The following is a 13,281-nucleotide window of genomic DNA, read 5'->3' as shown; positions in this document are numbered from 1 at the left end:
AAAGAATGCAAATATATTGAATAAAGGGCTTTGCTTATGATTTATAAAGAAAACCGAAAAATAAGATGTTCAAAGGGTAGCATTTAGTAAGTTAAATACAGTTCTGGGGGGAATCTGTAATTGATATAATTTAAATGAAAAAATTAAACTGTATTAGGTTACCAAGCTAATGCAAATGCAAACCCTGCCCCCAAAGTACCCTTTCCTTGATCGTAAGAAAACTAAGTATATTTAGAAGCTAAAGCTATTAAGTTTACAGCACCAAAACACAAAACAGAAACTTATTTTTAGGAAACTTATTTTTAGGAAAAAGGTCTCTTTTCTCATTTTTTCTGTTCTTGGCATGAATTTTAATTCTTCCCGGTGGAACCAAAGCCTCCTGAACCCCTTTCAGTGTCGTCCAAAACCTGCGGAGACAGAACAGCGGCAGCCGCAGTTCAGTTCAGATCCTCTTCCCATCTCCCGGCTTATCAGTAAGACTTTCATCCTTGCTAGCCCATTTTTTAAAAATTTACAAAAACGTTAAATTTTCAAAAGGCTCCATAAATTTAAATATTGAGTAACTTTCAAAAAAGCAACGGAAATAGAATTCCACAGTATATTTAAGTGATTTATTATCCAAAGTAATGCTATATGATAGCTATGGAAATTATTTCAAGAAATTCTAAAACCAGAATTTTAATTTTGCTTAAAATGGGACTAGTCATATATGCTGTTAATTACAAATAGCATATTAAATACTCAAAATTTTAATTTTCTTTCACTGAAGATGTTACACCACTCATTCCCTACTCAGTGTTTATACTTACTTGAACTTCCTCTATTTCTGGATAAAAAATCCGTTCACAAATGAGCTGTGCAATTCGGTCACCTTTCTTAACTTCAAAGAGGAAAAAAACAGAACTTATTATGGATCTTTTATTAATGCATTTTCTATACCCTGCCTTGTCCAGTGAGAATGAGAGAAATGTGTTCTTTTGACATATGTAACTCAGAAAACTCACTGCATCTATGTGACTATGCATTTAACATACCTTCAAACTTTTCTTTGCCAAAATTAAACAGTACAACACCAATATTTCCTCTATAATCTTCATCTATGACACCAGCTAGAGAAAAGAAAAATAATATTAGCTTGTTTTACGCTACCAAAACACTATGAGTGTATAATTACCTCAAAATCATTATGTGGCTCTGAGATTTTTATACAATCGAGTAAGTGAATTGTGCTCTGGTTCTATGTAAAACCTCAAATTAAGAAATATTACTAATATGCAAGTAAGAATTTAGAAGGTAGCCCTTATTTTCTAACCTGTCACCCTTACAAATGGTGAATATTTCCCACTCTAACCCGGGAGCAGGCACTCAACATCTCAGACAAGTCGCCCTGAACTGCTCTCTCCAATCCCACTGTCTATTTGCTGCACACCTGCCAAAACAGACTAGGAGAAAATTATGATTTGGGTTTTAAAGGCTTTTCCTGGTAGCACCTTCCCACTAACATCTACATTGAAATATGATTGAGTCATAAATAAAAACGTCAAAAAGCCTGAAGCTCCACAGTGGAGTTGTTGATGCTGACACCGGTAAGCAGCCATCTGGCAAATAGCAGAACATTCAATTTTTATAACAAAAATGCAGCTGAACTTTTCAGGTGATAATTTTTCACTCCTTTTAATTTGAGCTTCCACCTTTTCTTTAAGAATGCTCTCTCAGCAGACATTAGCACATAAAGTTAATAACGAGCACATTTTCAGATAGAATCGTGTGTAAATTGGGCCTGTTTGAGATTATAAACACAAGGGCAAGAGAGAAACATAAGCCAGGGCCCAGTTCTGGCCCAGACTTATTAGCATGTATCTCTGGGCCAAGAATTTAAAGTGTTTCCATAAAGAATATAAGTGCACCAGGCTTTACCATTTACTTTTTTTAAATATTGGAACATAATTCACAATTCAACGATTTTTTTTGTGTGTGTATTCAGAGTTGTACAACCATCACCACAATCAATTTTAGAACATTTTCATTACCCCAAAGAAATCCCCTACCTACTAGCAGTCAGTCTCCAACCTTCACAGCCTCTTCCCTGCCAATTTCCTTTACAGACGTTAATTCTTTACCCTCAGTTTGTAAAATGTTGAACAGAATCCATGTGAACCTAATTAAATGAATAAAGCCTCTTATCAAAGAAAAAAAAGTAAATAAAAGTAATCAGAAATTTAGTTCCATGGGTACACTAATGGGTGGCAGGACTAACTATTTGAAGGTCAACTAAAAATAAAAAAGAAAGAAAAAGAAAAGTGTTTCAGAATAAGGGTAAGCATTGCCTTTCAATTTTCTCATACAGGAAAAAAAAAAAAGTAAAATTTTAGAAGAGTTCCACCATAGGAAAAATACTCAGTAAAAAACAATTTTCCAGATTTTTCCAGTGAATTACAGTAAAAGTTTAGATGAACCCCTGTGCCTTATGAATCAATTATTAGGGATAATTGAAATTGAATTTTAAGTATTTATTAAAAGTCTTACTTTCTACTTGTACAGCAGAGAACAATTCAAAGAATACTGAAGCCTAGTTTCTTTCCCCACTGCTAGCTGACCATTAAATTAGTCCTTAATATTTAGTAAAAGAATAGATATAAAGATGGGACCGGCTCTTTCCTAAATATTATCTGTATGCAGAAAAAACTGGCTGTAGGAACAACGTAGATGAGATTTAATGAAGAAACCCCTCAGTAGAACATGTTATTCTGTGCCATGACAGATGACCACAGAAGGTCATGGAATCTCCATACCATGAGGTTTGAAGTACAGACTAGCACTCACTTATTCAGAATGTGTTAAAGACAATGTGGACTGACTGCTGAATTCTTTTGTTCCTATTTTATTACATTTTTAGATTGTGCAAATACAAATATATATGAAGTAAAAGCTAATAATGTTTCCCTACTTTCCTTTAGGTAGCCAATGCTACAGTATTACAGTAATATATTTCACATATTATTTTTTCATTCCACTTAAATATCATAGACATCCTTTGAAATTAATATGTATAAATCTTAGTCATTCTTTTTAGATCTAAGATATGGAAATATAGTATCATTATTTGTATGTATCTCTTACATATCACTACACATTCAGGTTACATCCACATTTCTGCTATAATAAACAAAGCAGCCCTGGACATATATCCTTGTGTATTTGTACTTCTTATTCTCACCAAATAGTTTCCAAAAAGCACTTCTCTGGGTCAAAGTGTGTGTACATTTTAAATTTGAATGGACAATCTGAAAAAAAGGTGTAACACTTCAAACTCCCATCACTGAAATTTAAGACCCATTTCCAAAGTTTTGCAGTACCAGACGGTAACCATCGTTTTCATTCCAGCCAATGTAATGCGTAAGAAATGGTACCTCATGGTACTGTATTACTTGGTTTCCCTGATCACTACTAGTGAAGCTGGACTTTCCTCCTCTGTGCAATTGTTGCACATTTGCATGTCCTCTTCTATATTTTGATATTTTTTTCTTATCTGTTTATTTAACCCTTTTTTCATATGTCTTGCAAGTATTTATTTTTTTAGTCTATGCTATCTTCTACTACACAAAAAACACTCCCTTTTTGTAAGGGCCTTTCTTTGCTATCCTCAGTAAGTTGTTCCATCAAATTCAAATGGCTGGGGGTTTTGAATTCTGCAATGCCAGGTGACCTACCAAGATTTTATGCTTGGCACACAAACATGGGAAAAACCTTCAACTAACTGAAAGAAATGAAGTTGTTTGAAATCAATTAAAATGTAAGGAAGAAAATAAAAGCTCTCAATTAAAAAAAATTTTAGCATGAATGCCAACAGTATAAAAAAAACCCAATAGTTCTTATTTCATTTACCACTCAAAGGCAATTTGACCTTCAAGAAAAATCCACATAAGGGACATATGTTATATCAGGGATATTTCTCTTCATGAGAAAGCAGAAAAGTATTTCAAATTTATCACTGAAAAAATCATGGATTGGAACTGGCAGAGTGATTAACTGACTAGGCAAAAATTTTACTGTGTCAAGACTTTGGCATGACATTTGCTGGAAACCTTCTTTAGTGAAACTGTGCACACCTACCAGATGTGAATTCTGAACAGAAACCTGCATACTCAACTTTTCCCTTTGACCCTTATTTACAGCCTGAGATTTCTAACATCTCTTCTCTGAACTAAAAACTGTGGCCAACTATGATAAACTTGTGCCTAAGGGACATTTTTAAGGTATTTTGTCTCCAAGAATACACCACAATGTAATTTTATAAATAATACCACACCAACCACCAGGCAAACTAACTTTCCATTTCTTTTACATGCTTTTTTTTTTTTTTTTAAATCAGAGGGTTGTTTTATTAAACAGAGCAAAAATTAGTAACAAAGGTTCCACATTAAAAAAAACTTAAGTCCCTAGGGCACAGGAAATAGAACTTGTAGGATCTAATATGTATCCAACAGTGTTAGGTGCTTCACATATATCATCATTTAAGCCTCCAACCCTTCACAGGTGGTCACACTCATTTTCACTGTTGCTTATTCCAAAGCCCATGTTCTTTTACCAACCCTTTGAAATTTCTTAAAACACATACAAATTTTTATTTATTTATTTATTCTCACCCAAGGACACAGTTATTGATTTTAGAGAGGAAGGGAGAGAGGGAAGCATTGATGGGAGAAACATTGATTGATTGCCTCTCAAACGTGTCCCAACCAGAGATCAAACCCACGGGTCCATGGGACAGTGCTCCAACTGAGCCACACTGGCCAGGGCTAGAGACTATTATTTAAATGTCTTTAAGTTATATGTTAAATTACCACACTTTACCTTGTGAAAGTTATTTTTTGAAAAACAAGCATAATGAGCCCAGACAATCCTCAACCTTAGTGGGCTGTCCACTCCTGCTGTCAAGCTCAGCTTCTCTCAGGAACTACTTTTGGGCTCCTGTCTTGCCCCACAGAACCATCTAGTGATACCATGGGGAGCCTTAAGGGGCAGGCAGAAGGTCGCCCAGGGACAGGCCCGATCCCATGCTTATCCCATGCTTAACCCATGCGGTGCATGTGACAATGAGCTTGGTGGATGCAGCAGGGTGATCCACAGCATTTAATTGTGGTGGAAAGAAGAGCAGGTTGTTATCATATGAATGGAGATTCCAGTTTTTAACGTGTAACTTGGACTTATCTTTGAGCCAGTTTTCTCGTCTGCCAAAAAGGAGCTTTATAAAACTGGAGGGAGGCAGAGAATTGAGAATACCCATTTATATCAGAAGGCCAAGACGTCTTGTTAGTGAAGCAATATTACGGGTGGAGATAAAGAAGGGTCAGAACGCCGCTAGCTGTTTCTGATAGTGGCACCAAGAAAAATGTGTGGTGTTATCTTTCCTGATCACTTCCAAAACACTCACATTCCACGAAACTCTTCATGAGTCTATCAATTAAAAGCTTTATCTAAAATTTTTTAAGATTTTTAAAATTGTTGACAATATTACAGATGTCCCCTATTTCCCCCCGTGGTTGCCCACCTCCACCCAGCACCCCCTCCCTTGCCTCAACATATTTGTTGAGGATGGACATGCTTGGAGTCACACTATGGCAGAAATTCCTGTTTTCATAAAGTGAGCATAGGCTTTTTTCTTTTTCTGATTATTCCTATTTCCACTTACAATGGAAACTTCAACTAAGTATTAAATATGGTTCTATGTTAACAGAAAATAAATCAGTGGTTACCTAGGGCTGTTGGTTTTGGGGGAAAGAGGGAGTGAATACTAATGGGTATGGGGTTCCTTTGAGAGATGATGAAAATGTTCTAGAATTAATTGTGGTGATGGTTGCAGCTCTGTGAATACACTAAAACCACTATGCTATACATCTTAAATGGGTGAATGCCATGAAATGTAAATTATATCTCAATAAAGCTATTTTAAGAAAATTACTTCATATGGTACAAATTAAAGAGAAAGTTGGAGGGAAAAAATTTAACAAACAAACAAACAAAAAAAGAACAGTCAGGACATGAGAACCCTGTCAGTGGGCTCTGGATCCCAATAACAAGGAGATCTGAAGCAAGGGAGGCACACTGGGAAGGTGAGGATTTCCGCACAGTAAGGGGCAGTTAGGGATCTCGCACGCATGGTTAGCAGAGACAAGGCTCCTTCATGAAAGGGACCTGGTGAGGATGTTTTTGACTTTGGGAGACACAAGTAAGGCTTTGTTATACGGGAAACAGGAGCCACAAAGAACTTGCTCAGCAAGAAATTTAGATAGGAAAGCAATGTCGTCTCTCCTGACTTTAGGAAGATTCTCTTTTGTATTCTGCCAAACATAGATACCTCTCTTAAGGAAATAAGAAAATTCTTACAAGATGCAACTGCATTTTCTAGAAACTTTTGCTTAGGTAATAATAATTTTATGTATACTTAGTAATTATTTAAGCAAAATATAATTGCTTATATGACATAAAAGCTTTTTCTCCCCCTATAATAACAAACCTTGTATGAATGGAGTCAGTTTTGGACTAAATGCAGATTATCACTAAACCAGGGCAAAAATCCTATCTGTCAGATAGTGTCCAGTTAGCCTCTTAGTAAAACAACGTGCATTTCATATAATAGTCATCCAAAAATTAGATACAATCAAATAGCATTCGAAATATCATAATTGTCTATTATTCAGATAGAAATTTCTGAAAAGACACAACAAAAACCATTTCTTGACTTGAAGATAAAAATAGTTTGTCATTTGATTACTTCCTCTTAAGCAAAGTAAATACTTAGAAATATTTACAGAATAAAAATGTAAACATAATACCTCCTACATCTATGAAGTGTTTTGCAGCCAAGCCAGAACGTGGAGCTAAAAAACAAAAAAGGAGAAATTGGCTGTTTTAAGGTGGAAGATCAATTACTAGATACGATCAACTCATTTCCTACCATTGACATCTTCATCTTAACTTCAGCAGATGGTTCAGAATTAAAGAATACACTTATTATACTGTATTACCCAAGTAGAACAGTTTAGAAAAATCTGACAAGGTTTAAACTGAAGCCAACCTAAGCCAGTCCCCCCCCCACTACTCTGGCCTGTGGTGGTGGAGCCATGGACTGCTGGGATAAACTGAAGGTGAGCAGGTGCGGACAACCCTCGGCTGTGTAGAGGTCCGGCCACAGGGGAAGCACTGTTGTTGGTAGGGGCATGGAACAGAGGAAAGGGACTTTGAAACATCAACAGGTTGCCTCTTATATGCATCTCGACAGGAGACAACCCACAACCCAGACATGTGCTCTGACTGTGAACAGAACAGGCAAAATTTTGCTTTGTGGGTAATGCCCAACCAAGTGAACCACACCCACCAGGGCTCGGACTTCTAAGATGTGAGTTCTGAGCTTGTTGCAATATATTGTAGATGGGGAGAAGTGTGGCAGAGCTTAGTCTAAAACTTGGGACTCCTCGTGATACAGATGCCAAAATACATGTCTGCATGTAACAAATGAACCAGAGTAAATGGTTTAATATCAGTCAAGCAAAATGCCAAAAGCTAAACCTTAAAAATTCAATTTACTATGCTTCTTGTTCTTAAAATAATAAAATAAATAAAAAGCTAAGTTTATACCTTATACTTGATGACTTGAGCATCAGGCCTACCATTTATTTTATTCCAGAATAATTTAAAACCCAGAATCTTTGTGAATAAAGGCTGCCCCTTCCTACCTTTACTTTTATTTCACTCCATCTCCTGATCACCACCCCTCCCCAAATACACTAAACACATGGCCAAAAAGAGATGGAGAGCTTATCTCATTTTTCTCCTCAAGAATTAGCAGTTCCCACTCCCATGACTAACACAATAGTGGTAGTCTAGCTACTACCTCCTCCCCCAGCCCTGGGGGAGGGGTCACAGTTCCATTTGCTCCTTTATGTTTACTCTGAAGTTGGTCAGAAAGTAATTATGCTCTTGAAAAGTTCTGAACTCTCTTTCCAGTGACAACTGAATCACTCCAGAAAGTCAAACCTGTGAACTTACACTCCATTTTCTCCTAGCCCCGCCCACTATGAGGTGTGTCCCTCAATGAAGACTATCCCTCCCCTCACACATCCTAGGGGGGCAACCCCAAGGGGGTAAGGCTAAGTGACCTGATGGACTCTGGGACCAACAGGGGTGAGAAGTCTTACTCTCATGACATAAAGTACCATGTGCCACTATCCTAAGCCTGTCTCTATTTTCTTACATAACTAACATTAGCCATTCTCATCACCATCTTCACAAAGAAATCTTGACTTCACAGGCAATCTGATTTTTGAAGGGGGAGTTGGTGGTAGCACTGGAAAAAGCACCTGTTAAAAAATCACATATATTTTCAGTTTTTTCAGTGAGTTAGTTGTGAGAACCTCTTGGACCAATGTGAGTCTCCTCAAAGCTGCAATAAGGAACCAAAAAATAGCAGAAAGGCAAAAGCAGATATCGGCATACCTTGTTTTATTGTGCCTTATTTATCGTGCTTTGCAGATAACTGCATTTTTTACAAATCCCTCCACCAAAAAAAAGATGACAACTCGCTGAAGGGTTAGATGATGATTAGCATTTTTTTAAGCAATGAAGCATTTTTTAAAATAAGGTATGTACATTTTTTTTAGACATAATGCTGTAGCACTCTCAATAGACTGCTAACATTATAGAGTAAACATGAACTTCTATGTGAATGGGAAATCAAAAATAAATAAATAAATAAAACCAAACCATGCACCTCGCTTTATTGCAAAACTTGCTTCACTGCAGTCATTTGAAACAGAACCCGCCTCTCCACCGTGTGCCTGCATGGAAATGCAAGTTTTCAAATGGCTGCAGTTGCCGCCACTGTTGGCACTTCTTTATTTTAGGACACAGGCCAAGCAATATCCCATCCCTCACTTATACCCTGGATAAAACTAAGGTGAAAGGCATTGCCACAAAGGAAGAGCACGACAAACCCTTAGTCACTTACCTACTCTTCCATAGCACCCAGCAGGAAGAGCGATCTGAAGGTCGGTTTTCACAAGGGCTTTCTCCATCGGTGGAACGGTGTAATCATAGGCACTAGGATAATATAGGAAGAAAATAGCTGGTATTTAGATAACAGTAATTCTCTATGGATTTTTTCTGGTGAAAGTGGGGGCAAGATGTAAATGTAGTCTCCCCTGAACAAAATTTGGTGGGGAAATTGGTTAATTATTAGCAGGAGGGGGCAGAAAAGGCAGACTTTTGAAAAGGTGTATGCTTCACTAACACAGTATGAAATGTAGAACAAAGAAAGAAGGGTAAATAATAGCTAACACTTATGAAGTCCTTACTATGCCCAGGCACAGTTCTGTTTGCTTTTTATTATAACTCATATATTCTCACAACAGTCCTCTAAGGGATTATGGAAACCATGCAGAAGGAAAGGGGAAATGGGTGAAACATGAAATGGGGTAGAGCTGGGTTGCATGTGCTCTGCTGGTCTTGGTAGTATAGCAAGCACACCAAGCTGCGGCCATGACTTTCACTGGCCAAGGGAGAGCTGACCTCTGGGAACACAACCCTGGAGATAGACACCGCTAGGGAACTGATTCTCTGAGGTCCAGCCAGGAAATGCTACTACTGTTATTACTGTAGCCCCTTCCTGACAGAAATTTAAAAAGCAGAACTGGAAGTTATTTTGCAAACCTTCATTAAACCAATAAAGCAGTAGTATATTTTAACTTCCCACACTGAAATTTGCTCTGAAATAGTTAAAACACTAATTTATTAAAAAGATCAGTTATTTCCACATCTATTTCAGTGTATGAAGCTGCTCAAAGTACCTTAAATCTAAGTCTCTTCTAAGACTCAGAACAGTGCCTAGACATGGTATAGACAAACTACATGTTGTCAAGGTATTTTTATTCATCAAAGTTAAGGTCCTGAACTATATCCCTTTCAGCTACAAGTCATACCTCACTTTTCTTTACTCCCTTATTATCATCGTGCACTTCTCTTCTCCTGTCCTTACTTATGACTTAGAGGAGTAGTTTGCACATTAGAATTACCTGGAACGCTTTAAAATACAGTACATCCTAAAGGCTCAGGACTTAGGCATGTAATAAGCACTCCCTACCTCCAGTATCGCTTTCCAGTTATCTTAATCCTTCTAAGAAGTGAGAAAATAAAACAAAACCACTGCACTCAGGGTCAAAAGTTCTATTACATTCAAGCTTTAGGGCTATCAATTGAACTCTTTATAAACTCCCTCATCTATAAAAAGTAACACTCACTATTCAGATTGTTGTGAGGACTTTGGAAAATAGCATGTGGAAAAGTTTTTATTACAGGTAAAAAGTGTACACATGAAAAGCTGGTAGTATTACCAACATCCCTGCTTTTCACATGTAAGCCCTTTCTGAAATTTCCTGTCCTTAGGGCGAAGTTAAATATGGACGTGTGGAAAAATTGTATTAACCCTTAGGACAAAAGCAGGCTTCATTAATCCTGCCTAGGTATTTTCACAGTAGGCACCTAGGCTTCCACCCTGGCTTTTCGTTCCTTTGGGCACAGCATCGCACTCAGGCCTTGAAGGCCAAGGTGGGCCTTAATTCATCTCCACCTTCCACTTAGACAGCCATAAACCAATGTCTCAGAGGACAGTTATGTATATTTACTTACTTTCCCAAACTCTTTGCCCAAATCCCTACTGAATTTATGCTACACAGGAAAGCTAATATTTTCAACACTAAATGTCGGAAACCCTATATATATGCAAAAAACATTTAATTCTGTAATCTTTTAAGTGAGTGTTTCAAGCTGTGGCATGGCAGCAGAGGGCCTGAATGTAAGCTAACGAGACTTAAAGCTCTGAAGTCGGGAATTAGCCTTCTCTGCGAGAGCAGGGCTGGCGGGAACAGAAGGCGGCCCTCTCGCGCTCTTCGCCGGGACTGGCCTCCCCGGGCACAGGCGGCCGGCGGTCACACCACCCACCTGTACAGGTCGTAGCCGGCGGCCCGCGCGGACCCCTTGGTCGGGGCGGTGGCGTGCTCCGAGAGCCGGACGAAGCGGAGGCGCGTGCCCGCCTCCTCCGCAGGCCGGGGCCGCTTTCTGGGGGAAACGACGGGTACCTCTTCAGAGCACGGCATGGCAGAGCAGAACGTGGGCGAAGGTGCAAGCAGGGGAACAGGAAGGCGCGAATGAGCCTAGCCGCCAGCTGAGCGCCCAATTCTTAATTTCCCGTCGGCAACGCCCCGCCCCAGCCGCCCCTCCTGGATTAGCCCATAGTTTGGCTGAGAGGGGAGGCGGGGTTCGAATTTGGCGCTGGAAACCATTCTCCGAAAGGACATTTGGGATCGGAAACTACTGAGCCTTTTTAAACTTTCCAAACTTGGAGCACAGATCTAATTCAGGGCGGCCTCCTCCACCCACACAATAAAAAAATAACAAACACCCCACCGCGCGGGGGGACCTGCATGGACTCGCTTTCGCGCCATGGGGGCTGCGCGCCTACCCTCTAACCCCGCCAACCGAAGCCGCAGGATTTCCCGGGTCTGGCTTATCCGCCCGCCTCTTCCCACACCTCTGGGTGGGCGTGGGGACAGACGGCCGCGCCCCCTTGCTCCCCACGCCCTACGAAACGTGGGCCCCAACATTACTGGCGCTGTGACATCCTCGGCTCTGGCTGCGAGCGCTGGGCAGCACATTCCCCGGCGCGAAAGCGGGGTCCGAGGGCCCGCTGGGCCGGCGGAATCCCGCAGTCTCGGCTCCGGGCCGTGCGCTGCGCGCGTCTTTACACACTGAGCGGAGCAAAGACGGAAGGAAATGGTAGCGGAGCGCGTGGCGAGGGCAGAGGGATGTCATTTGCTTCGAGCCTCTGGTGCTGGTTGGCTATTCCGCTGCTGCCCGCGCCTGCCGGGTCCACACCGTAAACTGACCTCGGAAGCAGTAACCGCCGCCGTCTGACGAGGGGCGCACAGAGGCGGTGCCTAGGCCGCTCTCCGCGGGGCGTAGGCCCTGGGACGCCGGGTACTCGGCGCGCTCTAAGTCCGGAATCCGGCTACCTCTGCCTTCCTCCTAGTCTCATTTTTTTTTTCCCGGGCCCCCTTTTCCCAAGACTATCCGTGAGGGGCCCTGCCTGGCTGTTGACTTACCGGGGGCGGCGCCCCCCGTGGCCATGACTTCCCGGGTAGTAATCTCGGCCGCAGAAGCAACGGTGCCGCAAAAGCAACGGTACCGCATCACAGAGCCCGGGACCGCCCGCCGCGCTCAGTGCTGCGCCCCAGGGGAAGGCAGCGTTCTCGATTTCCTCGGCACACCTAAGGTGCGGGTGTGTTGTCACTCTTAAGCGGGGCGGGGGCAGGGTCTTAAGGACATAACCTCAATGACAACCCAGTTGAAATCCTAGCACTGTCTCGGATGATCCCACAGCAGCGCCGAGTCCCCGCCCCCCGTAGCTGTGATTCACAAGGGCCACGCCGGTGTAATCCACAGAGGGGATGGCCAAGTCACTTTCTGTATAATAGTAACATTATTTTTCTAGGGTACAAATGCCTTCATTTATCTCCGAAACTGACGCAGCAATATGAATACCAAATTGCAATGCACTTAGTCAAAGTAATTACAAACTATGGGGGCGGGGCAATTTTAGAAAAATGACAGAAAAGTTAGGGCATTACTGGGGAAGTTTTCAATTTCCTTTCTGTTTCTTTCCTTCCAGGCCCCACCTTTTCAGTCTCTTACAGGCTCTTCCTAATTGTTGGAATTCCTCTGGGTGAGGTCATGGGTTAGACTGTTTGCTCTCTTTTCCCATGGCTTTAAATATTACCCATACCATACCCTGAGGTCTCCTCAAATTTATACCTATGGCAACACGGTCTGGGCCCTGCTACTTCTCCAGCCTCAACAAGAGCCATTATCCCACTCACCTCTGGCGGTGATCTGGCCATAGTGGTTTTTGAACAGTTTGTAGACACACCAGACTTTCCTGCTGGGGAATCTATAGCATCCATCCTCGGTTGAGCTTCATGGGTTTCAAGTCTCAGTCTCAGAAAGGCCTTCCCTGACCAACTTAACTGAAGTAGTTGTCCTGTCTTCTCCACACCACCATTTTCTATCACAGGAATTAGGTTTTGTTTTGTTTTTTTCTAACTACATCACTTATTACTGCAACTGTACTTCTTTTACTGCATTTATTTTCTTGTTTACTATTTGCTCTAGTAGACATAATCTCAATGAATGTTGGGGCCATACATGTCTTTATTCACCTTTTTATTTCTG

The 13,281-nt window shown here is 40.9% G+C and overlaps 1 protein-coding gene across 2 annotated transcripts; it reads right to left on the bottom strand.

Annotated features, from left to right (window-relative positions):
- Positions 1 to 297: 297 nt before the first annotated feature.
- On the bottom strand, positions 298 to 12,195 carry DUT (deoxyuridine triphosphatase). Of its 2 annotated transcripts, none has more exons than XM_090270571.1 (7): positions 12,156 to 12,195; positions 10,996 to 11,134; positions 9,008 to 9,099; positions 6,837 to 6,881; positions 1,035 to 1,109; positions 810 to 880; positions 298 to 407 (listed from the first exon to the last, which is right to left on the bottom strand). In XM_090270571.1, the coding sequence occupies exons 1-7, from the start codon at positions 12,178 to 12,180 to the stop codon at positions 351 to 353; spliced, it is 504 nt and encodes a 167-aa protein (XP_090126697.1). In that variant the 5' UTR covers positions 12,181 to 12,195; the 3' UTR covers positions 298 to 350. The 2 variants fall into 2 exon arrangements, with proteins under 2 accessions (XP_090126697.1, XP_090126696.1); XM_090270570.1 differs by lacking the exon at positions 12,156 to 12,195 and adding an exon at positions 11,661 to 11,895.
- Between the last annotated feature and the right edge of the window lie 1,086 nt (positions 12,196 to 13,281).

This window comes from Furipterus horrens, unplaced genomic scaffold, assembly GCF_987537825.1.
Source record: "Furipterus horrens unplaced genomic scaffold, mFurHor1.1.pri manual_scaffold_3, whole genome shotgun sequence".
Lineage (NCBI taxonomy): Eukaryota > Metazoa > Chordata > Mammalia > Chiroptera > Furipteridae > Furipterus > Furipterus horrens.
The sequence above is the reverse complement of the archived record's forward strand: the minus strand, read 5'-3'. Positions and strand labels throughout refer to the sequence as shown.